The 26,592-nt window shown below is 39.0% G+C and overlaps 5 protein-coding genes across 6 annotated transcripts in view; 3 read left to right on the plus strand and 2 right to left on the minus strand.

The window, feature by feature from the left end:
* Positions 1-5: 5 nt before the first annotated feature.
* On the minus strand, positions 6-1,290 carry LOC126790919 (uncharacterized). Its single transcript, XM_050517296.1, has one exon. It carries the CDS (start codon positions 1,166-1,168, stop codon positions 65-67), a length of 1,104 nt encoding a protein of 367 aa, XP_050373253.1. The 5' UTR covers positions 1,169-1,290; the 3' UTR covers positions 6-64.
* Positions 1,291-2,419: 1,129 nt separating this feature from the next.
* LOC126790923 (uncharacterized) lies at positions 2,420-3,439 on the plus strand. The gene is made up of 2 exons (XM_050517301.1): positions 2,420-2,793; positions 2,897-3,439. Exons 1-2 carry the CDS (start codon positions 2,536-2,538, stop codon positions 3,173-3,175), a joined length of 537 nt encoding a protein of 178 aa, XP_050373258.1. The 5' UTR covers positions 2,420-2,535; the 3' UTR covers positions 3,176-3,439.
* Positions 3,440-6,120: 2,681 nt separating this feature from the next.
* Positions 6,121-6,885, plus strand: LOC126790926 (uncharacterized). Its single transcript, XM_050517304.1, has one exon. It carries the CDS (start codon positions 6,239-6,241, stop codon positions 6,647-6,649), a length of 411 nt encoding a protein of 136 aa, XP_050373261.1. The 5' UTR covers positions 6,121-6,238; the 3' UTR covers positions 6,650-6,885.
* A 3,484-nt stretch (positions 6,886-10,369) lies between these two features.
* Positions 10,370-26,592, plus strand: part of LOC126792472 (sister chromatid cohesion protein SCC2-like) — a 31,651-nt gene continuing 15,428 nt past the window's right edge. The window contains exons 1-4 of the mRNA XM_050518888.1: positions 10,370-10,375; positions 10,425-10,583; positions 10,695-10,862; positions 11,046-11,141. Of these exons, the coding sequence (XP_050374845.1) occupies positions 10,370-10,375; positions 10,425-10,583; positions 10,695-10,862; positions 11,046-11,141 (429 nt within the window). The remainder of the gene's footprint in view (positions 10,376-10,424; positions 10,584-10,694; positions 10,863-11,045; positions 11,142-26,592) is intronic.
* On the minus strand, positions 19,288-23,222 carry LOC126790914 (protein WVD2-like 7). 2 transcript variants are annotated; one of them, XM_050517292.1, is made up of 11 exons: positions 23,085-23,222; positions 22,891-22,969; positions 22,703-22,765; positions 21,741-22,391; positions 21,343-21,543; positions 21,139-21,176; positions 20,973-21,059; positions 20,765-20,861; positions 20,575-20,646; positions 20,375-20,485; positions 19,288-20,283 (listed from the first exon to the last, which is right to left on the minus strand). In XM_050517292.1, exons 3-11 carry the CDS (start codon positions 22,742-22,744, stop codon positions 19,987-19,989), a joined length of 1,596 nt encoding a protein of 531 aa, XP_050373249.1. In that variant the 5' UTR covers positions 22,745-22,765; positions 22,891-22,969; positions 23,085-23,222; the 3' UTR covers positions 19,288-19,986. The 2 variants fall into 2 exon arrangements, with proteins under 2 accessions (XP_050373249.1, XP_050373248.1); XM_050517291.1 differs by having other exon boundaries at positions 22,891-23,201.

The raw sequence follows: 26,592 nt of genomic DNA on the forward strand, positions 1-26,592 counted from the left end.
TAACATCTTATATAACAGAAGAAACTAAGTTTATTGTTACAAAATAAGCTACAAAAACGTGAAACTAGTTGGTCTTTTTGTTCATGTTGCCAACAAGCTGGCGCATCTGAAACCTCCAAAACATGAAGTAAGCCAACCCCAACCCAACCAAAACAAAAATCCATACATTCTCATCCTTGCTCTCCTTCTCCGACCTCACCTCCGCTATACTAAACACCTCCCTCTCCATATTCCCCGCCATCCCCTCGAGTGCATGCCCGTATATCACATACACCCTGTCCTCCACCGCCACGGCCACGGAGGTTGGAAACCTCTCCACCTCAAGCTCTGTCCTGTCATAAACCACGCCCTCTGACCAGTTGTCTTGGCTCTTAAGAAACCACATTTTGTGCATAGAAACCACCACAACGCCGCCGTCTCTCCTCATCGCAATGCCGTCGGCCAAGGGCAGGTTCTCCGGCAGCAGAACCTCCCTGGCGGTCCCGTCCTCGGCGTCCACCTTGAACATCCTCCCCGTGTTGCTCTGCACCACCAGTAGGTACCCCTTGCTGACGTAAGCAATGCCGTTGAGTCCGCAGTAGCTGTGGGGCGTCTCGGGGTCCACAGGGTAGGCCGAGAAAAGCGGAGACTTGGAGAAGATAGTGGCGACTCCTTCGGAGTTGACTTTCCAGATGAAGTTGGCCGCCGAGTTGGTGACGTAAGCGTTGCCCTTGAAGTCCACGGCGACGCCGTTGGCGATCTGGCGGGATGCGTCGCCGTCGGCGGAGGGGAGGGGAGCGAGGAAGAGGCGGCGGCGCGTGCGGAGGTCGTAGGCGGCGAGGGCGCTGAAGGGAGGGAGCGGCTCGATGGATTGGACGGCGGCGAGGAGGCGGTTTCCGACGGTGTCGACGGCGAGGCCGACGAAGGAGACGTTTTCGGGGAGGGCGGGGTCGGAGATGAGAAGGTCGGCGACGCCGGCGTCGGAGACGGAGTAGATTGTGCGGTGGCGGAGGGCGCCGACGATGAAGTGCTGGGCGGAGGGGTCGTAGGTGAGGCCTTCGGGGTAGAGATTTGGGGAGCGGAAATTGATGACGTGGGGGTTGCCGGCTTGGGTTTGGATTGGGATTGAAGTCAGCAGAATGGTGAGAAGGACGGAGGAAACAAAGGAGGCAATTGAAGGAGTCATCATGTTTTTCTGGTTGGAATCAGAGGCTCATGCAGTGATTTATAGAAGCAAATTTCTTGCCGGAGAATCCACTGAAGCCAAACTTCAACTCATACAAGCCGGCGTTTTCTTGTCAAACGGAGAAGGACGACTAGTGTTCAGAAGCTAATAAATTAACTACAAAAGTGATATGGTTGATTCGTTTTCTGAAAAACAGCCCATTATTCCTAGAGTCCATTAGATTTGCCCGGCCCAGTTAGAGTAACAAACCACGGATCCATCACAGATGGTCAATTGGTAAGAGCTTAGGTGTGATATTTCTCTGTATAAGTTCGAATCCTACCCACGCTAATGAAGTCGAATCATGATCTTCTGCAACGTAATAGTTTTTGGGTGTTGAAGATCGTTGAGAAAACTGTGATTTGAATCACAGAAGATTAATAATCAATAGACAATAAGTCACCGGGTACTGATAACTAAATCAGAGCTACTATTTTTTTTTTTTTGAGAAGATCAGAACTACTATTTTGGATCACAACTGTTTCAAGTAACAATAAGAGTAATTGTATGATCATCATTTATCTAGTTGAATATTTGCGCAAGTGTAATACTTAGAGATTGAATGTCGAGAATATCATACGTCAAACGTCTTACATATTCTAAATATCGTTACTTATATATGTAAATAATAATAATAAGCAATATCTGTCACTATCAGTTTTGAATTCAATGCTTGGCTGAACCAAATTCAACAAGATCATTCTCGATTTAGGCGTGTCATCCATCCTTGTACATGGCTCATATTAATCTTCTCAACTAAGTTCATCAGGATATCAAAACTAAGCATATGATAATTTTTGGTAGTCTCATATCAAAACGGAAAAAGTTTTGAGAGACATTGGAGAAGCTCTCCTCTCTTCTGATGAATTGACAAATATCACATATAATGAGTGCCAGACAAGACACTTGGATGATTTGATGCAACCCTGAAACAGAACGTGTAAATCTCTGGAACTATGTGTCTCCTCAACACAAATAAAAACGGAATAGTTGCCGTCGATGAGTACGAGTGACTTCATCCGGGACCCAGAACCTAACAAAATATCTGAAACAAATCGTAAATATCTAGTATCATAGAACACGTACCACCACACATCACTATAGAAGTTTCTTCCGGAACATTCCGGATGGTAGCCGCAACGTTTGTATTTTCTAACACTCCAAAGATTCTCGAACACACTCCCAGCATATATATCTAACACATAGGATCGCAATCCAGCCACCGCCATAACCCAGCTATAAATATCCAATACCAACTTAACTTTTGATCTGCTATTCCTACTTTAATTTTGGTCGATCCTTAAGTTGTGGTTTTTGAAGCTCTGAAGGAGATGGAGGGCGGGTCGTCGGCTTCGTATTACAGTGTTCTGGGTGTTGATTCAGAGTCATCTACGGACGAAATCAAGAGCGCTTATCGGAAACTTGCTATGCGGTATCATCCTGACAGGTGGACAAGAAGCCCTTCTCTGCTGGGCGAAGCCAAGAGAAGGTTCCAGGAGATTCAAGAAGCTTATTCGGTGTTGTCGGATCAGAGGAAGCGAACAATGTACGATGCAGGGTTATACGATCCGGATGAGGAAGAAGACGAGGTACGTAGTTTCGATCGTATCAATCATTTTGTATTTTAGCTAATCGATCAAAGGTGCTTTGGATGTTTGTTCTAATTGATGCTGGTGGTGAATGTGGAAGCAGGGGTTGTGTGATTTTTTGCAAGAATTGGTGTCACTAATGGCGGAATCGAGACGAGAGAAGAAGAGCTATAGCATGGAGGATTTGCAGGCAATGTTCTTGGAGATGGCTCAAGGATTCGAGTCTCCTTTTGGGTTCAGTGGAACAACTTCCACGGCTGATTTTGAGCAAGTTCAATCAGCTGGGTGCGCAAAGAGAACGCGTTTGGAATCTAATAATCCAAGCGTCTCCACAGGCTCGACTATAGGGATGCATGGAGGACCTGGATTGTTTACATTTTAAGACAGGCTATACATATATGTTGATGATGATAGAGATGGGAGAATCAGAAACAAATGATCGGATCTCAATTGTAATTTGTTTGAACGGGCTAGAGACCTGGTTTTTTGTAAAACTTCTGAGTGGGCTTGCGTGGGCTTGACAACTATAGATCCTCAATGGGCCTGTTTTGTTCCTTTGATGATGAACTCCTTGTTGAACACTCTTGTCCTTCTTTAGAGGCATTGGTCCGAACCTTGCCACCGTTTTCCTAGTGTCGTTTTTTTAATGGATGTCAATATTGTCTAATATTCTGCGAAAATAAAACACAAGCGGTGACTATGAATACTGAGTACCTAGCTGCATCTATAAATAAACCGTACATTCATTCGTATTTTAGAGACTGATTGTTGCACATTTTTGCTTCAGTCGCCTTGAAACAATTATAAGTAAGAATAGAGCAAACACCGAGGATCTGATTAGCTTGGTGTTTACTCTATTCTTACTTGTAACCGAGCTACTTAAAAATTTAAAACTACCCTTCTTTGCTGGTGTATAAACTATGGTTAATTTAGACGATAATTGGGGATCCGGGACATTGCACCAAGAAAACTAAAGCCATGATTGGTTGGAACCAATCAGTTTTGAGGAAAGAAGGTTCTTGGGGAAGTTGACCCAGATGGAAAGCAATGATAAGCTTTAAGAATGTGGGACGGTGGCCTTTTTTGTAACGAATAGTCTTTACAGAGACGCGTGTAGATTTTCCCCAGTCCCATATATCCCTTCAATCTGTTCCCCTTTTTCTCATCAGTTTCTTCAGGTTTAAGTACTCCATTAATGATTAATCTAATCCAGCACTTCACCACTATATAACTTCACAGTATTAGTATAGTTTATAATTTTTCTTTACAGTATGAACAAAATTATACAGAGATGAAGAATGGAGTATTATAGATTTATAGGCCTGTGAATAAAGGGGCAAAACTAAAGGCGACCCTCATGAAGCTAACAAAGGTTTCTTTCTATTCTCTTGAATGATAATACTGTTAAAGCTCACAGCTGCACAGAGAGATGAAGGTGTCAATTATCGAAGGAAAGAAATGGATAAGTGTCTTGTCATTTAGTTATTCGATCGCCTGGTGTGCGTTGGAATTTGGAATCTCTCGAAATATTGATAGGACTGCTTTCATGCGAGAATAAACTGAGATGGATATATATATATATATGGCTCTTTCACTCGGGAATCTATTTTTAGGTATTTTAAAGGAATAATTCATTCACTAATTTTTTTAATTATATTTTCACATCTTCACAGTTCAATTTTTAGCACTTCTGTAAAATTCCAGCCATAATGGTGATCGTTAATGTATCAAATTTGGTGAAAATAATAGACGCACCAAATATGTCAAACTGGAACTATTCATGTTTATAAATTTAAATTCCAGTTTTGAATGACTTAAACACCTTCATTTTGGCGAAAATTTTACAGAGATGAACGGTGGAGATGTAAAAATATAGTCGAGAAGTTGGTCAATTGACATATCCATTTTTTAAACCCAAAAAAAATCCCTCACTAGAAGAGCCATATATATATATATATATATATATATATATATATATATATATACACGTGTGTGACTTCTTAGCAGCCTAAAGCCCTAAAGCTTCTTCTAACTAATTGCAAATTTGCAATCGTCCTTATCATGTTTATCTTAATTGGTGACATACTTGCAAAAATAGTATGCCCTTGTTGCATAAGTGGAGCTAGTTAGCTTTAAAACTAATCGATGGTCCCAGAGACTAAGCATGAAAACTAATCGAAAAACAAACAAAACAAGACTTGGAGTCGACTTGTGAGAAGGAAATGTAATACTACTACTATGGTACTACTTGGGCAAAGTGACAGATAAAAATTAGGCACAACCCAATGAACCCATGATGCATGTGCTTCAACGTCAAGTAACTCCTCCAAACCACGACTCCATCTGTCAATCATGTCAGAGAACAATATTTGTATAACATTCAACGTACGTAGTTATATATTTCATTCATTCAATCTGGGGTAGGGAGTGAGTATAAAATGCTCTATCTCCTTGATCATCCTAGCGAGTCAACTGTCATGTTTCAAATCTCATAGTTACGACTCGTAATTGTGTAACAACAAATCCTTTTGATGTTTATAAACTTGTAGCAATCAATTTTATTAAATTTGATCTCTCGTGATTTTCTGATATTCACTTCCCTTTCCACGTTGATAGTCATACGGATGATGTAGTTTCCAACTATGATCATTACAAGATCCCAAGATCATCTCACTTTGAGATGGAGAACTCAGAAATGTACGCAACTCTTCCCATGCCAAAGCAACGACTGGATCTCCTACTACATATTACACCCAACAAACAATTAGGCGATATTAGTCCCTCACTCCCCCAGTAACGGTCTTCGCATGAGCAGCTACACCCATGCTCTACTAAAAGCATATACTAATAGTGATTTATAAACAAGAAGATTAGAACTCTAGAATAACTCCCCTCCATATACAATTATATACCTAAGATCAATCGAGTCGTAATGGTGGCACCCACAGTTTGGACCATTCATATGCAGTGCGATTCCCTTGAAGAAAAAGAAACACCACCCTTCTCCTAGCCTACTCATTCCTCAACGAGAAAAAGCCCATAAGAACACGTCTCCCTCCCTTAAATTTGTTCTCAAAGACTTTACCCATAAAAAAAAAAAAAATTTAGTAACATCAATGTATGCTATATACATCTCATATCTAACGGTCGATATTATTTTGTTAGTGAGGTTAAAAAAATAATATCTGTTGTCAACCGTTAAATATAATACGTATATCATACATAAATATATAGTAGATTAACCTCATCAAAAAAGCTTCCTACTCAGAAAACTAAAGCAATAAAAAACCTAAACCCTTTCTTACCCTGTTGTCTCTCATGAAACACCTCATAACGTAATAAAAGCCTCTCTCACACACGCCACTTCTTCCCATTTTCTTTCCAACTCTCCTCCACTCCGCTCTGCCCAAAAACACCAAACCGATCACACACAGAGACTCAAATAATGACGCACCGCTTCAAGTTCCTCACTTTGTTCCTTGTTGCTGTGGTTCTTCTAGGAGGAGGAGCTTCCGTTCACGCCCAAGACGGCGGTGAGAAGTGCGGTGGATGCACCACTCCAAGCCCTCCACCGCCGTCTCCTCCACCACCATCACCTTGTCCACCTCCACCGGCGCTTCCACCGCCAACACCAGTTCTCCCGCCTCCTTCCCCCAAGAAGCCTCCAACTGCGTACTGCCCTCCTCCGCCGACTGGATATACTCCTGGGAGTCCTGGAATGATTTACATCACCGGTCCGCCAGGGCAGCTGTACCCTATTGATCAGGACTTCAATGGTGCTAATGGAGTGAGGAGCTCAGTGACGTTGCCGATTCTACTTGGTCTCGGATTGCTGGCTGTTCTGGCGTTTTGGTGATCATGCTGGAGTTGATTAATTGGTGGACTATTATAGTATGGTAAGATTCAGATGATCGTAAAGGAACATAGATTATTTTTTCTTATTCTCTTGTAGTTTAAGGGGATTAAAGGGCCCGAGGGTTGATAATTGTTGCTCCATCTCCACATCAATTGTGTATTATTAATCTTCAATAACAAACAATCTTTCAGTTCAATTATATCGTCAATATTATCTCTTCAAAGTTCACACAAAAATTACTAGCTAATTGAATCGTACTCATTTGTTTTTCCATTTTCATTCAATTGTATGGAAGTGCTTCATTTTGATTTCTTTCATTCATTTCTGATCTTAAATTGTAGAGAATCATTTTGGTTATTTTTGGATTCATAATTGATGATTGATGACATATGAAGCATCATCAGCCATTACCAGCTTGCACCTTCCATTGACGTCTTAATTAAATCAATTGGAAAGATATAGCTTTCATTGTGGGCCTTATGTTACCTGATGTGTACACGTGGCGCATGATCACTGGCCTCAGTTGGGAATGTGCCATTGCACCATTCAAGGCAAGACTTTAAGTTTTAGGTTTAGTTACCACCACTTGCCGCAAAAATTTAGGAATCAGATCATATCAGATCATCAGAATAGTTGTTAATTTATTCGTCAAATATAATTAGAGGCATACAAACAAAAAAAACAAAAAAATGCACCAGCCGGGAATCAAACCGGGTCTGTACCGTGGCAGGGTACTATTCTACCACTAGAGGACTGGTGCTTGTTGCTAGATGGTTGTCAATCGAAGTTATGACTTAGTTTCAAATACTTAGGCAATATTGGAGGTAAACAATTCGAACCAATAACTTCCGTATTGTTAGTTGTGTATTATGCGAAGATAGTATAATGGGTTTGTAACTATCCGTTGGGACGGCCATTTCCAAAAGGGGTATTGATAACGGAGATGAAGATGAATAGAAGCCAACAATAGAGAGGACAGTGACCAAAACATGCATTACACATTTTCTAATAATATTTCGTTTTATGTAAAATGAACAACACGAATAGAGTTGGCACAAATAAGAAGACTTGCGTTTCATCTAAACTTATACATCATATGCAGTAAATCCAGTAATGAACTAACTATTTAGGAGATAGAGAAGGTAGACACTATCACATGTAGGGGTGGCAATGGTATAGAAAACCATTCCAACCAATTCGTATACCAACCGTATCAAATATGTTGGTATACCAAATACTTGGTACATGGTATATGATATAGTATACCGTACCAATATTAAAAATACGGTAGGTAGGTGGTATAGATTTTCCATATACCATGGTATATCGTACCTACCAACTTATATTATATTAAATTATTTAATTAAAAAATATATATATATCTTTAAATTTCAATTGTAGATTTATTGAAAAATAAATTCAAACCATATATATTTACTAACCTTAATCTAATCTCTCTGAGTTTCTTTCTCAATTACACTATTTTTCTCGTCTTCAATTTCTTTATTTAATAATGAATGAATCGATTCAATCGAATTCCCAAGTACAAATGCTTAGACCTATCAGTAGCACCATCACTGCTTACAACATGTCAACATATATCGCATTTAAACCTATCATTTATTTTTTCAATTGTTTTGAGAATTCATAAGTACTTTAAGAGTTTGACTATTTGGACTTTGACTTTCTATTTATGACTTTGTATTTGGTAATTTAGTTGAAGTTATATAAGACTTTAGAATTCTATTGTTATTTCACTTATTTATTATTATTTATTTGGGTTGGGCCTTAAAATTTTTGGGCCTTAAATATGTTGGTACAAGCCCATTACCAACCGTACCAACCGTACCACTTAATTGGTATACCAACGTTATTGGTTGGTATAAATTGTGGATTTTTCATACCAAATATATATTGGTTGGTATATGGTATTGAAAAATTAAGACTGGTATACCAACCAATCCAGTCCTAATCACATGTCGGATCGGCGGCGAGATTACGAGTGCTGGCCGGTGGTGGGTCTGGAAGAAGCTGGGAAATGCCAACTAGCTGATTTGGATGTCAGAGTTTGTACGTGGCTGATAATTTTGTAAGGTAAGGTACGTGTCAGATGTTCAGCTTCATGAAGTTGAAGGTGAATCAACTTCGATTAGGGTTCACCAAACCAGCCATGGGTCCTCTCCAGTCTCCACCATGTTACTTTTCACATCATTCTTCTGGTTTTTGTTTTAGGTTGACGTCTTCGTGTACAGCTTCCTAGCTAGGGCAGGTAATTTGGTAACTAATTAAGTTCACGACTGATTACTTGTTTTTAACTCTACTCAGTTATCGCCAGTGGTCACAACTCTATACTCTTTAGTCAATACCTAATTGATCGGTTCGGTAATGGGACATTGGGACTATTCATTAGCCAGGCACTTCATGCCAAACAGTTTGGTGGCACAATTAGTACATTGGAGTCAAGAATATTAATCAATTAATTTGTAATGACTAAGAGGAAGCTAATCACTTTTTAGGTCATTTCATATTCAGCGTAAATCGGGAAATTGAAGTTTTGACCCATAAGTCAATTTATCAATCCAAGATCAAATGTATTCACAGTACGTACTAGCTAGATAAATAAGATTTACATGTGATGTCACTACTAACAAAAAATGGTCTCACACTGATTTTACTCACACTGACCACTATAAATCAGTGGCATATATAAATTCATACTGACATCCGTGTGAGATAAATTCATTTGAGCTCATCAGAAATTTATACATTATAATAACTATCAAAATCAGTGTCTATAAAAATATACACGGACATCCGTGTGAAATAACGATTTCACACACATATTTAAGTGAGTACTGATTAATAGCTTATTTTCAATTTATTATTTTCTTTTATTATATATATTGTGGTCACTGTTGTTAGTGTATGATATAACGCAAACATTTATCCGTGTGTAATGAAAAATTACACATGGATTTCTGTGTGCAATATAGCTTATTTTCTACAGAAATCAGTAGGTAATATTGATTCAAGATTTAGGGGTTTGAAAAACCCCCCACCTCGCTCTCTTCAATCTCACTCTCCCAGATCCCTCTCCTCCAAAAACCAAAGCCTCCTTCTTCTACCCCAAACCCTTCTCCTCAAAATTCTCCGTGTTAATGTCTTCTCCACCTTCGGCCCCTCACTCCCCAATTCTCCTCCAAAAACCTAAAAACAACCCCACCTCCTCCGTCACCTTCACCATCTCCTGCAAACCCCAAAATTTAGCTCCATACACAATTATTGAAAACATGTCTCTCCCCACAGAAAACCCGAAATCTCAAATCTCACAACTAAACCCCAAATCCCAAACCTTCCACTTCCACGACAACAACCGTCGCTTGCCTTCCACCCAGAAATCGCCGACTCCGGTGACACCAATCCCCCGATGTCCACTTCTCCTGGTTTTGATCGAATCAAAACTTCCTCGCCAAAATCCACTTGCTCGCTCAACCGGAACAACTTATTCTCCCTCTCTCCTTGCTCCTAGAATGGAAGCACCGTTGGTGACGAGGTTCTCGATTATGTGACAAACACTTTCGGACTTGATGGCATGGGCTAGATCTTCTTTTAGGTAATCTCTATTTATCTTCCTTTTCATTTCGATTAGGTTAGAGTTCAGGTTATGGGTTGAAGTTTTATGAGCTTGTTGTGATGATTTGGCTAGTTTGTAAATGAGCTATGACTGTAATTTAGGTTAGTATCATACATCTCAGTCTCATGCTATTATTCGCAGGTTAGTATAGTTGTAGAAGCTGATCCGGAGGTTTTAGGTGATAAACGTGTGCAACCAGCTGTTGAAGGGCGGTTCTGTGATTCTGCAATTTCTGTTAGAGAAGCAGCACTGGAACTTGTAGGGAGGCATATTTCTTCCCATCCTGATGTTGGTTTGAAGGTGTGTATAAGTTTTTTCACTTCTAAGTTTTTGATACATTTTATATTCTAAAAGTTTTGGTACATACTATGTTCTAATGTTTTGGTTTATCTTCTCCACTGTTTCCTTTAGTATTTTGAGAAGGTTGTTGAGAGAATCAAAGATACGGGTGTCAGTGTTCGAAAGCGATCTATTAAAATTATACGAGATATGTGCATCTCAAACAGGGACTTCTCTGAATTTACAAGTGCTTGCATTGCGATCATTTCCCGTATTGGTGACGACGAATCAAGTATACAGGTAATCTGAAGCAGTAACTGCGTTAGATTTAGAATGGAACTATAATCACATATTCGAAGAATCAATTTTTCTGGAATTCACCTAGTACTTAGATCCTCAACTTTAAAAGAAATTTCAGGCTAGTTTAGGGATTTTTTATGCTCTAGATTGGTCATCAGTTTTAATTATTTCCTTTGTCCACAGGATCTTGTTTGCATGACATTTTATGAGTTCTGGTTTGAGGAACAGACTGGTTCACATACTCAATTCTTTGGAGATGATAGCTCTGTTCCATTGGAGGTGGCTAAAAAACTGAACAGATAGTTGAGATGTTGAGGAGGATGCCAACACCGCACCATCTTGTGACCGTCATTAAGCGCAACTTGGCCCTTGATTTTTTCCCGCAGGTAACTAAAGCTGCAGGAATCAGTACCGTCTTACTTTCATCAGTACGCATTCGATGTGAGCTAATGTGCAAATTTTTACTGGAAAGGATATTGCGGGTAATTTATTTTTTATTTGTTAGTTTTTACTGCTTAAAATGATCATGTTAATGTTGAAATCTGATAATTTAAGAGTTTTTACTTGTCAGGTTGAAGAAATGAACATCCAGGAAGTTGAGATGCGTGCACTTCCATATGTGCAAGTTCTGCATGCTTTTTGTGTTGTGGATCCAACACTATGTGCACCAGCTTCTAACCCTTCACAGTTTGTGGTTACTCTTCAGCCTTATCTAAAGAGTCAGGTTAGTTTCATTTCGCTGGTCATAATATAAAGTTGTAATCTTAGAATTTTTAATGACTTTAAAGTCATTTTGAATCAAATGCCACAATTATTCTTTGTTTACGTTATATACTAAAGAGCTGATTTTACAAGTTGTCCTGGTTTTCTTCTCTCAATCTTTTACTGGATTGCTTGGATGTGCAAATTTGGTGCATCTGTACATGGAACAATGTGTTTCTGACAAAACACTGTATTTATACATGTGTAGATATATTTATAGATTCATGTGTACATTTTATCCATATACCTCTTTGTTTTATGTTCAACTCTGGTATGATATATAATCTTATCAGTCTTGAAGTTGTTTAGCAGAGTTTTATGGACTAGGTATTGCTTGTTGATGTTGCTCAAAATAATGCAGGTGGCTCCCATGGAATGGATGGCGCTTCTACACATGCATGGGCACAAATGTATGCTGCATGAACCTCAAAATGTTACTAAGGGTATCAAGTATGTGTTTCATTCAGATGTTGTATTTGCTCGATGTAAGTATTGGATGATCTTTGATATAAACTTGTGTAATGCGAGTGTTTCTAAGTTTCTCGATAACTAAAAGAATATAATACCTGACATGTTAACCATCAATTCATTGTTGATCTGAATTTTCTTTTTTTCTTCTGATGTTATATACAATCTTGTGCCTTTTGTAATCCAAGAATGAATCTAGTTTGAAAATATGTATTCTGGTTGAAATATGAACTACAAACATTTGGTTTGAATGTTAAATGTAATATTTTGGATGGAGTTATGGATTTGTTTGTTTTGTTGTTAAAAGCTTGAATATATATATATATATATATCAAGCCAATATTGATTTTTTTAAAATCTATTATAACTACTCACACTGATATCAGTGTGGATAATAGTATCACACACAGATATCAGTGAGGATTGAAGTTATCACACACTGATATCAGTGTAGATAATAGTATCACACACTGAAAACTTGATGGACAAATTGAGTATGGTTGTGGATATTCATGGGGCCCACGTCAACAACTTACACTGACTGTAAAATCCGTGTCTAATAGCTATTAGCCCCCCCTCCAAAGTACACCGATAGACATTCCGTATGCGCACCGTATCTAATAGCTTTCCGACACTGACATCCGTGTGAAATACTTTTAATTCTCACTGTTTAAAATCAGTGTGAGAACTCTTTTTGCTAGTAGTGTGTGCGATTGAAGTTAAAAAATTTATATATAAAGACATTTGATTGATACAATCTCAATCGAGAATGAAGTTTCGCTCTGAAATTACATAGTGAAATTTTAAATCTGACATACTTTTTGGTCAAATTTTTTCATCTTGATTGATTCAATATTTAAGTATGTTATTCAAAATCATCTCTACAAAGTTTCATCTAATTTGACAATAGTTTGAGTTTCAAAATTGAGATTTACACTAATGGTTCACGTTGAACAGTTTTAATTTGTTCATTAATTGAATATAATTTCAATACATTAACGATAACTGAATTAGATGACACTTTTTAAAGATGATATTGAATAACATACTTAAATATTGAATCACTCAAAACCGAAAAGTATACTAGAATTAGAACTTTACTTTGAATATGAACTATATATAATATGTATTAAGTAGGTAAATAGTTGATTGGTTTAATGAAAGGGTGTTTGAAAGTTGAACGAATTAACCAACTCGACATGGGACATGTGCAAGCCAAGAAAGCAGAAGGGATCGATCAGCAGCATCAGCTAGCCTCATTTTGCATATTTTGTTTGTTTGGTGTTCTTCTACTCTATTCTACAATTATGAAAGCTTTTGAATTATTGAGTCCCCAATAATTATTCGGCCTAGCTACCGCAATAGCAACAGATGCCTATGCATGTTGTTCTTTGGCACCAACAGCCAGCACACAAAGTTGGATCAAAGGGGAAAATAGAGCAAATTACAAAGAAAATAAGAGAATTCAATTTCGAAACAATAGCTTCCATATATTGCCAACTAAAATAAACTAGACAAAGCTCGTAGCTTGTCTCAAAGAAAGGTACTACTACTAGCTAGAGGAAAGTTGATTGATTAACTATATTAACTATGTACGTAAAAGAGCTAGAGAGTTGGTTGCTATATATAAAGTTGCAGAAGATTATGTGTGGAAATAAATTGAGTAAACGATATATACCAGTTGAATATTATTGCTGGTATAAAATGATCCTCTTGGAACATTGAATATTCAGGAAATGAGCATTCTGCACCGAACAAATTGACTCCTAATGTTTCACATTAATTTATTGATTCCCATTTGCGGTTACACATTAAGAAGATTAACATACTTGATCAGGTATTCGAACTAGCTAGGCCTTCCATTGATTAAGTTCGTATGTATAACACATGAGGCTTTCCCCAGTATATTAACCAATCGATCGAGTTATGCTATTAGAGTTCAATTAGGTCATATTTTCTCTGTTAATGACATGGATCTAGAAACTTATAACAACGTTAGAATCACTCAAAATGAGACCTGACACAGATTTTTCCCACACTGATATCTGTGTGAAATGTCTTTATTTCTCACAAATGAAAATCTATGTGCAACCATGTTTTTGTTAAATTTCCCTTCAATTTCATTCTATTCAAATTTGCTGCAAAGCCTTGATGGAGGAAATAAGAAGTCTTCGCATGCATACCCTTTTTTGCAATTGCATTTGCTACGTACAACCGATCTATATATCGACATGTCCATGTCCATGTTTAATTCTGGTTTCCCAACCATTACCTTAAATAACTTGGTTAGGTGTAGAATTTAGTGAGCGATCCCAGTTGTTGACCACATGCGTCGTCGCTCATCTCTAGCTAAACACTGAAACACGCACTAATTAAGGATTCCCCTAGTTTTTATTTTTTGTTAGAAATGATTCCCCTAGTTTGCATACAACTTAATTGAGTCATCATCAATAGTCAATAGTCAATACTAGTGACTTGGGGGAAATCAATAATGGAAACTAGTTTATAATATGTAAGCGCGTTCATATATGTACATTTTTAATGTTATGAAAGTAATAGAACACTTATCCCCGAACAATGTTCCCCATAAACCGAGCTCCTTCCTTTTATTCTGGCTCGAGCATACTAGAACATCGTAATTCCAAGGCATACAATGTACGTTTTTCTTAATTACTTTAATTGATTAACTTGGGGTAACACTCGCCATACTTGATTAATCAACTGACCAGAGTCGGGCAACAGATCCAAGAGATTGAGCAGGTTTCGATTTTTGTACGTCTAATGTATTCAGTAGCTTTAAATTAATGACTGTAAAATGCAGGAGGGTTGATCTGGTATCATCCATGTCTCCAACAGAAGGTAAATGGTAAATTACTAGTTAGTCATACTTGGCTGCCTTCAAATGGCATGTCGATTCATCGAAAAAAGTAAAATGGCACGTACGAACCTAACTGCTACAGTTGATTTCTTCAAACGCAAGAGAAATAATTGCCCATTATCAGTTTATGATGACCACAGTAGCCAAAGCTTGACTTCAACTTCTCTGCCAGTCAGCCGCTTATCTTTCTATCTCCGTCGTACGTGATTTTCTTTTTATCTCAAATATAGGTGAACCATTTATCAAGTTCGAGAATTGGTACGTAAACTACAGATGATATTGATGCAAGTAAAGAATCAACCATAATTTAGGAGGAAAATTAGAATAAAGTTAACTTTTACTAATAATTAAGTTCATTGTTACAACTCAATGAACTCATACAAAAAATAAAAGAGTTAATTACAACAAAAAATGGAGGAGCGGAGAAAATATCAGCTCCTTGATCGAGCTCACTATTATCTAGCTATAATTAACTAGTTAGCTAGGTAGATAGAACTTGCTTTTCCATATTGATCACATTTAGAATTGCAAAATATATCCATTCAGAATTCAGAGTTCTTGGTACTTTCTTCTCTTTTCTGAGTCATGACACGAGAGACGCTCCCAATAGTCTTAGTCTCTTCTAATTATAGGTCAAGGAATCACTAGCCATTGTCTAGCTTACCTCCACGGCTCCCCCACTACTCACCTCACCCACTCTTTCTCTCTTCTTTACTTGTTTTCTTCCTCCCACCTTCAACCCTCTCCCTCTCATTTTCATCATCACTATATTCCTACAAACTCAAACGTACACCACAGACCCTTGACACTCCCAAACACCATCACCATGTCTCCAGAGACAAGCCCTTTTCTCCCAACCCTCATCTTGGTGATCATCTCTATCATTCTCACCATCTTTCCAATGACTACAATGTCCGACAATCCATGCGCCTACCCATGTTATCCTCCACCTACCGGTACTACTACCACTCCAACTCCGGTGACCACCACCCCGCCACCGCCTACCACAACAACGACGTATTCACCTCCGGCCTACCCTGGATACTACCCTTACAACCCTCCGCCGAGTATTTATAACGGCGGTGGTGGCTTCGGCTACGGTCCTCCTCCTCCTGACCCTATTCTGCCTTATTTTCCGTTCTACTACAAACATGGTGCTCACGGTGACGCCTCATCAGCAACCTCATCCCACATCACTAGGTCAACGCTCATGGCAAGCGCCACCGCCACCAGTGTCATGCTCCTATTTCTTCTCACTTTTTAATTTGTGAAAGCTAGTATTTTGTGTTAATTAGTCGCAATCAGCTGATTAACTAGTCTCAGGTAATCGATGGTTTATGTCGATGGAAACCGCATTTGTGTCATGATGGTGATGCAGATAGTATTGTATTCTTCTCCTTTACGCTTGTCTTAACGCTTAAAGATGATTAGGATTTTGTAACCGTTTGATTCATGTGTTACATCACCTGTAGTTGTGTTGCACAAAAAGACCAGCTAATTGGAATAATAACCAGGTCCCAGGAACCTTCAAGCTAAGATAAATGCCAAGCCGAGATTCCAGCTTTAATCCCATCTTCTTTCTTTCCTTAGATCAAGGTTAAATATAAACAGACTTACCGACTCATTGAGTAATTCCCTCAAGTGCAACCAATGACTTCAATCTGAATTGGTGTAAACTTCAAGCCAAGTATGGTAAATTTTATGTCGTCGATCATCTAAATTGGCAGCCATTCATTGAAATCGTATGCATCATATCTCTGTTTATACACATGGAAGACTAAACTTACATGAACTTAATGTATTCAAAATGCGTACAAGTGTTGGAGAATAGAATCTCGTATTGAAGAATTTAAGCCTTGAAAACCAACACGTTCAAGAATTTGAGTTGATCATATTTGTACAAAAATAAACAGAACTTGTTTTCTAACGTACTTTTATAAACTAGTACATAGGCCGCGCGCTGCAGCGGCTTCTGTTTGTGTTTTGTCAAAATATATGATGTTACAGATCAGGTCGGATGCTTTTTCACAATTGTTGTTGAAGCACAATAAGCATTAGTCATATTGCTGCACAACACTACCGTATTTGTGCAAAGACACTACATTTACACTACTATGTATGGAAAAATGAGTTTACTGAAACATAATGTTTACCAAAACATTAGTCATAGATGGCAATGCGCGCGTTGAAAGGACAGTGACTTCCTCTAAGGGGATCCTAAAATTTAGGACGGATCAGCTAAGACTTGAGAGAGAAGAACAACGTACCTTCGTGGAAGGGCGACCGCATCAGGCCAACAATTTGATGCAGCAACAAACGAAATCTCTCGGTTATCTCTCTCCACCTCACTCAATTCTCCATTTAGAGCTGTCGGTTCCCAGGGCCGACCCTGAGATTTCCGGGGCTCGAAGCGACGAGAAAAATTGGGGCCTCTTGTCAAAAAAAAATTTGAAACAATAAATTTTTTGAAATAACAAAACATAGTAATAAAACTTTCAATAATAATAAAATGCTATAATGTTTGAAACAAAAATATAAAAGTTACAAATATCAGTACATTTTTACTCAAAAATTATCATTCTTGCATTTTTAGAAACAAAAGTATCAATTAAGCACGAACACTAAAGCTTTTCCGCCAACTCCTTTTCAATCGATAACATAGCCAAATCATTCAGTCTTTCTTGAGACATAGTTGATCGAAGATAAGATTTGATCAACTTTAACTTCTAAAAGCTTCTCTTAGCACATGCAACAGTAACAAGTATGGTTAACAAAAGTTTGTAAGCAATCCAAGCATGTAATAACTGCTATCTTTACTCATTTCAAAGTGCTTACAAATTGTTGTTCTACATAATGTAAGATGTAGTTCCATCATAACTGTTAGTAAAAGTAATATAACAACAAATATAAATACAAGTAATTGTTGTATTATATTACAAAATTGCTCAGGTAATACATTGTCTCAACCAACAAGGTTTTGTATTTGACTTACATTGTCAATATCTTTTGTCCACAAAGTCAAAAGATATTAACTTACTGATATCCTTGAAAGATCAATACATTCTTAGATGGGTCTCACACATAGAAGATTGTTAAATTTTCCTACTGGTGCTAAAGAAAATCAGCACTAGATACATACAAGAAAGATAGAAATGAGAGCTACGACACACATTACATTACCCAAGACACAGTTTGATCTTCACCCAAGCCAATGGTCCTCTTGTAGTTGCTCAAAAACTCCAATAACTGAAACAGAATCACCATTTTCTTCGTATATATATATATTTTGGAATCTAGTTCTTTATTTTGGTATTTTAAAGTCTGGCCCTTTTTTTTTTCATAGCGTTTACCGTAAAAAATACTGTCACAGTTTTTTTTCTGACCCAATTTTTTTTAAATTTTGTGTGTACAATTAAGGGGGCCCAAAGCTATGCTCTAATGGCTTTAGCCCAAGGCCGATCTTGGGTTCCCTCTCCCTATCTCTCTCTTGGCAGCTCTCGGTTATCATACGATAGCTCCTCGTCTTTCGACTGAAGCTATATACAGATGGCACGCTGGTTTATTTAACACATGCAGTCACAAAATCCAACCCGAAAGGCCAACAGCCCAGTGGCAGAATCACAAATAAAAGAAACAGTAAATTAAGGTGAACAGTACTAAACCTTTAGGCCGAATAAAGTATAGGAAATTACTTGATCAAACAATTCTACTCCCTCAAACAGCACAACCATTATATATGTTCACCTAGAATTCATACATATTACTGTTACAAACTTCCAAGTCAGAATGAAACCATGGGCCTATATCTAAAGCTAGGAAGGTCTAGCAATTGATTTTGAATCTTGAAGATTTGTCATAGCTAGAACACCATAAATTGAAGCATATGTGGGGAAGGGGGCTATAAGCTAGCTTCATTCATGAAGCAACACCAACTGCTAGATGACTCATTCTGAAACTGCTTCCAAAGCCAATTCCTTTCATGGTACTTATCACAGGTATCACGTGCAATATATGTCAACCGTGTGCAAGCTAATTTTTCTCGCCTTGCCTTCTACCTATGATGACGCTAGGGTGATCAATCTCAGCCAGCCTTCCTTCTACGCAACAAAATATCTTCGTTTATTTACCCTTATGAGTGATTAACTCCCAACTCACAAGTTGCTCTACACACAAGTGTTTCCCAATCGTGCGGGGGTTAAGATCATGCAAATACACACACTCAGATTTGTGGAACTATTGCTCCTTTTCTCATTTATGGAATTCAAAATACAACCTACAAATCTAGCATGGATCTTTACAAGTATTTCTCCCAAAGTCTCATGCTTTGACCTACAAACTATTTAAACCTACTAACTAGCATGGAAGTTGACATTCCCAACTTCCCTATGACACATGACATACATGCCTTAACTATAGGTGTAGTGGACAACCCCCACTACTAGGTTTATTAATTGCCAAGACGAGGTGGGTGGTATGCTTGTATGATTTGCCAAGGCATGCAACTGCCCAAGTAACTTCCCCACAATTCGTGCACCAACTGTCCTTGCATAACTCCCCTTAACATGCGCCAACTGCCCCTAAATAACATTCCATAAACCTCTTGTAACTGCCTAAATAACTGTCATTATCCTTACTCTGCAACTGCCCCTACTGACGAGGCTAATATCCTCGCAACCGCCTACTGACGAGGCTAAACTGCATGCACGGTCTGCAACTGCCTCGTGAGGCTAATCTGTCTGTACTGCCCTACGCTACTACTGCTGCTGGAGAGGCTAATATCCTTGCACGGATCTGCGTTGTCTTTGGGTCATTCTTGCCTGGGTCTGTGTTGCCTTCGGGTCTCAGTCTGCCTACGCTGTTACTAGTGAGGCTAATATGCATGCCTGCTAACGAGGCTAATAGCTCCGCACGGGTCTTCACTTGTTCTCCGTCTTGTTCCTACGCTCCTACTCCCTGCTTTAAGCTTCCCACGCATGGACAAGGTGCAAGAAGAAACCATGCCCTGCGTGCCCCTGCCTATAGCATTAGCGTGGGTGTAACAGTACCCTTCATCACTATCTCACTGCCATTTCTTTCGGCTCCCACTTTTTTCTTCGCTACATTTTTCTCATTTGTCGCATGCTTCCTGCTCTCAGATGCTCGAGTCCTCTGCGCAATAGTGACTTCACCTTTTCTTACACAGGCCTCAGCCATCATGCATTTAGTTTCTCCTGTGGCAGCTTCACTCTTTCCTGACTCGGAAGGTGATGTCAATCTTACAGCACGACCGTTACCTCGGCTAGTTTCTACTTTAGAGCACTTGGTTGAGGCAATCTGAAAGAACCAGTACATATTACAGGTGCTTTAATACTAATTTGGTCATATACTCCCTTGGAATATCTTTAAAGTGCAAAAATTTGTTTACCTTGCTTTCATCAGGCTTCGAAGCTGTAGGTACATTGTAGAAAGAAGGCATAGGCGCTGCTTTGAAGTTGAGGGCTCTCCGGAATTGCTTAATCTCAGCTTCTCTCTTCTCCTGCAACAGAATTTAGAGTCTTATTCCATTCAGTAACGTCTAATGCATCCTACAGTGATACTGTCAATTATTGCAACTACATTATGTACCTGTTTTCGTGCTTGGACCTTGATCATTTCATCTTCCTTTGCGTGCAGTTTTTCTTCCAACTTCATGAAGAACTGGAATATATGAGACAAAAATATGTAGAAACAGGTCATTTTATTGTTGTAAGCCATGTAAATCTAAACTCAAATTCTTAGTAATCAAAAATAATCTGAGAAAATCTTAGGGACTTACCTCTTTCCTCTTTTCTGCTCGCTCAGAACTCTTGAATTTCAAAGTTGAAACAGTTGATCTTGTATCAGACTTGGACAGATTGGCTCCGTTACTTATCCTATATGAGGTACAAAAAGTGATCAATCAACCTAACTCTATCAAAATTCAAGAGTTCAAAAGATTGTAACACAAATAGTATTCAGTGGGAAAATTCTGCTGGAACCTATACCTGTTTGTCATTTGGCGTCCTCTGGTTTCAGGCTTGAATGCGGAAGGTTGAAGCTCGTGAAGCTTCTTGATTGATGACTCTATATCACTACAATGTGAGAAGTAATCAATTACGTGCAGTCAATAATAAAGCATGTAGGATTTCTAGTTGCAATGCAATTGAGTACCTTTTGCTCTCATTAAAAGACTTCCCCTGCATGGACTCCTGTGTGATTTAGGAGAAGAAAATGCTTAATGAAAGATTTTAGTACTGAAGGACTAGAATATAATTCACTATTAAAGGGTGAAGAACATCACATAAAACTACTATGAATGGTGTTTTTTTATACTGACATTTTGGTTTGATATATCTTCATGGTATAAATGCTTACCTCTAACTTTGGAGTCCTGCGTACAGAATGCGTAGCTGGCGCTGCTGTTTTTGATGGGAGCATGTCTTTATCTGTTTTTCGTGTGCGCTCTCTTTGTCTAGTATTATAATTCTGCAAAGGATGTTTAGCAGAACTGCCTCTTCTGACCTGAGAAATGCTGGCCTTAGGCTTTCCCAACTTGGATTCTTTTACAACCTTCAACTAGATAGAACAAAGAGCAATGTAAGAAATATGACATTGATTTCAAAAAAGGAAATAGATTCAGAAGCACATTTCAGCATGCTAGTTAAATATAATTATATCTGGACTGAATGCACTGGACTTTGCACTATAGACTATTGCTGCCTAAAAATAACAGACTTGGTATATGATGAAAGTAGTGTTATAGGATCCCAAACCTTTGAAGAAGCACATTTGCCACTTTCCACAATGGTTTTGTCAACACACTCAGCTGGTTCAATCTTAGATGGCACTTCAGCATTCTTTGCAACACCATCATGATTCTCATTTACATCTCCCTCCGGTTCCTCTACAATTGGAGATGAGTTTTCACAACCTCTCTCTGGTTGATTTGGTTCCTCAAAATTAACATCTTCAACAGCACCATCCACCAAAATAGCAATTTGATTCACTGTAGGTGCCCTCTGAGGTTCAGATAATGACACTTCAAGAGCTTCTTCCTTTTCACATTCTTTGACTTCAAAGTCTCCGAGATACACAGAACTGACAGAACCCTCCGACCTCTCATCGGATTCGGTACAATTACTCCCTTCATTTCCAAGTTCACACTCTTCTCTGTAAGCACCATCACTCTCAGATGCATCATTTCTGCAGACTCTATAGCACTCGGCTAAGTTTGGTCTTGGAAGACCCTTCTTCTTAAAATGGGCTTCAAAATAAGCTTTCCTCTCAGTAACTGAACCTGGTTTCATGCATTTCTCAACTTCTTCAACATATCTGTTATGTGAGAATGCAGACCTCCTTTCCCAAGACAAGCCTTCGTTTTCGAACCTCCCAAATGATATGGAGCCAGAATGTATATACTCTGCCTGTCCATTTCATACAAGTCATGTTTTCTGTTAGAAAGGGAACAGCTATACATAATCTATCAAGATCACAATTCACTGACCATATCAATAGACAGTTCACCATTCAAAATCACATAAATACATATAGTGAAGCCTTATTTCAACTCTATTTAACCGTATCTTTTTCTTCTGCTGTATCTCATAATCATCAGATACTTTTTCAAGTTAATTTGAGTAAATTTTATGAGCTGGAAAAACTTAGTGTTCAAAAAAAAGTTGAATGAGAGATTAATCAAGCATAAGGTGAGGGATGAAAGTAAAGAAGTACGTACCTGAAATCTAAAGCTAAAGGGTTCTTCTATTTCCCCAGCCATGACTACAAAACAATGTCAATCCTGGAGAGACAATAAGCTAATAAGAAACCAAGCAGGGTACCATGATCAAGTCCATTTATGCTTCTCCATAAAACGAAATCAGAGAACCTAAAGTTACATGATTGCAAGAAATGACCGGAGTTTACCTTTAAAGACGCATTTTTTAAGAACAAGAAAGGAATAGCAGACTGCTGAAGTCTGTGTCCTTGGTTATGAAATGGTTTGCTTAAGAAGAAATGAGCAGAATATTGATTAGGAATCTGAAGCAAGCGTGTTAGGAGCCTAAAACAGTAAAACAGAACCACATGAGTCACATGAGCGACAGGACAAAGAAACCCACCACTGTGTGTTTGCTTTGAGATCTTGTTCTGATTAGTTTTTCATTTCTGGGGTCACATTTAGTTCTTGTTTGGCTTTACTGGTCTGAGGCTTTGAGATAGAGAAGGGAGGAGGAAGAGTTTTGGTCAGTGAGTGATTAGCATAATGATGAAGAAGGGCTACACAATCTTTATGTCTAAAGTGAGATACTTGAAAAGGGTGGTCTGGTTGCAGCAATCGGCTATCACTACTATATTGTGGTTGGCTTTTCCCCATCGTCTTATTATTTCTGACCTCAATCCTCCCTTCTTAATTTCGTTTGTTTGAATTAATTTCTTCTAGGATATATCGAGCCGAGCATTAAGAATTGGGACATGCAGGTTTAAGCTGAGTCTGTTTAGGCTGCAGGCATGTGCTGCAGGCATGTGCTGTAGCCATGCACCCTGTTGATATCACGCCGTATATATGGGCTGCCGCCCTGCCCGCCCATCCTAGCTTGTGAAAAGACTTCAGAGTTTAGTTCGAAGCCAAAATGCCAAATAATATCAAGATCCTTAGATGCTGTATATGTCCAAATGGCTTTAACAATGGTGTCTTTATTCCAAGTTGATTAAAAATAGCATCTAACCTTTTTTTTTTGGTTAATGAAAATAGCATCTACCCAATTGCAATGGGAATACATCAATTATAGATATAGACCAATGAAATCCTTCTCACTAACAAAAGGGACTTCCCAACATGTAACAACCCCAAATTTCAAATATAAAAACTCAAATTTCGAAGTCATGAAAACACTAAAACAATCTCAATGAATCGAAATCATTTTAAATGTCACAGCGGATCATTACTGAGTTCACAATACAACTCAGACAAACCAATTATTATAAACTAAATTTATAATTCAACATTACATCAAATGGAAATGTAATAATCCTAAAAAATTATCACAAAAATCCACAAATAAATTCTCACCACAAGCTGGAAATAAATAACTTCAAGTCCTATGAGCGGTCCGTCACTTCCCGCTAATCCACACCTGCGGATTTATCCCCTACACCATCGAATTGGTGCACCGGGATTGTAAACACAAACCCGGAAAGTTTTACAGCTCGTATGAGTAAAAACATAAATAAAACTCATATATCACCATATACAAAATTCCACAAAAACATCAATTATAAATGCACTCATGAGTCAATGGACGACCCATCTGGTTGTCCATAAATAATAAAATGAAAGTGCTCATGAGAAATTGGGCAACCCCTCTGTTTACCCAAATGCATTTATAACACGGGTACTCATGAGCGCCGGTACACCTCTGTTACCCCTCATATAGTACACCACCGACATTAGGCAATCTCCTGCCACCCAACGTCCAAAAATATGAGTACTCATGAGCCGATAACCCATCTGTTACCTCACATGGAGTACTCCGTCAGACAGACTAGAGCTCTAACTGTATCGTAACTTTCGCCCGGTCAAAGGCTAGGTTCCGACATGCCAAACACGTTCGAAGACTGGTCCGAAGACATAAACATGTCCGAAGACATCAATCACATCCGAAGACAAAACACGTCCGAAGACATCACACGTCCGTAGACAAAACAACATTTTAACAATCTCCATGTTAAACCACGTACAATAATCATCATGTCATATTGTACAAATCAAATCACATGCTCGATATATAACTCTCGTCATCAAAATGACATAATCACAATGAAATCATAACAGTATATTATATAGCAACCTATATATATATGTACTTATTTACCATTTATACAAATATATATATTCCACTATATCATATACATGTCATATTCCATTCTTAAAAATTCGGCATAATCTTGAATCTCTGCAAGGGTAGATTCGTAAATATGTGAGATTTTACTCACCTTATCAACTCGAGCGTAATTCCACAATTTCCGAAGGTAATTCATTTTCTTGATTTATCGATCACCTTGAAAAAATAAGAAAAAAATTTAGAGTCGTTTCGTAAACCTTCAATGCCAAAATAGTAATAATAAGCTACTGTTCAGCAATTTCTGTTTTACGAAATTACTGTTCACGGAGTTACTATTCATGTATTTACTCGTCACGTATTTATGTACAAAAACTCATCAATTATGTATCCATGTACATATACATACTGTTTACGTATTTCTGTATGTATGAATACTATTTAAAAGTAAATAATATCCCAGTAAATATTAATTACTGATTTACCCTTCTGAAATTACTGTTTACATTTACTTGAAGTAATTTATATTTACATTTACCGTACGTAAAATAAATTTATATTTATAGTACGTAAATCAACTTTTTACATTCACCGTCGTAAAAATAAATTTTACAAATTACTATGTCGAATCACTGTTCACGTGCCGCCACACGTGGCGGCACGTGGGATACACGCGCCACCTCCGGCAGGCCGCACCGCGCGTAGCGTTCACGCGCCACTCACTGTGGCAGCGCATGGGGCACACGTGCCGAGCCTAAGGCCGGCGCGTAGCACGCCACCGCCGCCCCATTTCTCCCCCTCTCCTTCTCCTCTACCCCTGCACGGCCTAAGGCCACTTCTAGACCACCTCACGCACTCACACGCGCCGCCTAAGGCGGCAATGCTCAACTCTCCACCTACACCTCCGATTCTCCTCCAAAATCCTCCCAATCGATCCAAAAACACCACACGATCACACTCAATAATCAATTTCATCAATTCTTACCTAGATCGAACGGTGGAGGCTTCAATTCATCGTCAGTGATGCTTGAGAGGCCGGCGACGTCGATTCGAGCAGTGGCGAGCGTGTGCAGTGATGCGAGGCTCGGCGAGCTTGAGGGTTGCAGCGGAGGGTCACGCGATGCTCAGGGACGGGCGGTGAGGGACACGGCGGCTTGGAGGCGGCTTGGAGGCGGCTTGGAGGCGGAGGCTGACGAAGGAAGTGAAATAAAAAAAACAGGGTTAAAAGCGGTAGATAGCCTGGTTCCTATAGGCCGTGGTCGTGGTGCGATGCAAAGGGAGGCTCGGGGAGAGAGAGAAGGCTCTCGGCGGCGAGACGGAGCATCGCGAGCTCGGGGTTTAGAGAGGAAGGTCGCGCGATCCTTTTGAGCTAGGCGGTGCGAGCCACGGAGGGCTGAAGGGCGAGATTGCCGGTAGAGGGTCGTTCGGAGGGAGAGACAGCTCGAGGGAAGAGAGATAGATGAGAGGGAGGCGCGGGTTTGGAGAGAGAAGAGAGTTTCCGAAAATGGAAACCCTACTTCTGATAAGTTTCCTTTTATACCCCTTTCTAAATAGGAAACTAATTTTCATTGTTAATAACTTTTACGTACGACGTCCGATTTGAACGCGTGACGTGTCCACGAACTCGTATCAACGAGCTCTACAACTTTCGTGAAGGAAGTTTTCACAAACGAGCGACGGTATAAAAGTCGATATTCACGTCGCGGAAACGTAACGTTTTTCTAAATAAACGTTTCCGTTCTTGTTTAGTAATGTCGCAAATTACCGGATTTCATTTTAAATGAATTTC

Source organism: Argentina anserina, chromosome 4, assembly GCF_933775445.1.
Source record: "Argentina anserina chromosome 4, drPotAnse1.1, whole genome shotgun sequence".
NCBI lineage: Eukaryota > Viridiplantae > Streptophyta > Magnoliopsida > Rosales > Rosaceae > Argentina > Argentina anserina.

What these genes read in the sequence shown, in the direction of transcription:
- LOC126790919 (XM_050517296.1), bottom strand. Translation starts at nt 1,168, where the DNA reads ATGATGACTCCTTCAATTGCCTCCTTTGTTTCCTCCGTCCTTCTCACC.
- LOC126790923 (XM_050517301.1), top strand. Translation starts at nt 2,536, where the DNA reads ATGGAGGGCGGGTCGTCGGCTTCGTATTACAGTGTTCTGGGTGTTGAT. An exon ending in CGGATGAGGAAGAAGACGAG is followed by an intron (nt 2,794 to 2,896) that starts GTACGTAGTTTC and finishes ATGTGGAAGCAG; the next exon opens with GGGTTGTGTGATTTTTTGCA.
- LOC126790926 (XM_050517304.1), top strand. Translation starts at nt 6,239, where the DNA reads ATGACGCACCGCTTCAAGTTCCTCACTTTGTTCCTTGTTGCTGTGGTT.
- LOC126790914 (XM_050517292.1), bottom strand. Translation starts at nt 22,744, where the DNA reads ATGGCTGGGGAAATAGAAGAACCCTTTAGCTTTAGATTTCAG. An exon ending in CCTTTAGCTTTAGATTTCAG is followed by an intron (nt 22,392 to 22,702) that starts GTACGTACTTCT and finishes TGAAATGGACAG; the next exon opens with GCAGAGTATATACATTCTGG. An exon ending in GAGCAGAAAAGAGGAAAGAG is followed by an intron (nt 20,647 to 20,764) that starts GTAAGTCCCTAA and finishes CATATATTCCAG; the next exon opens with TTCTTCATGAAGTTGGAAGA.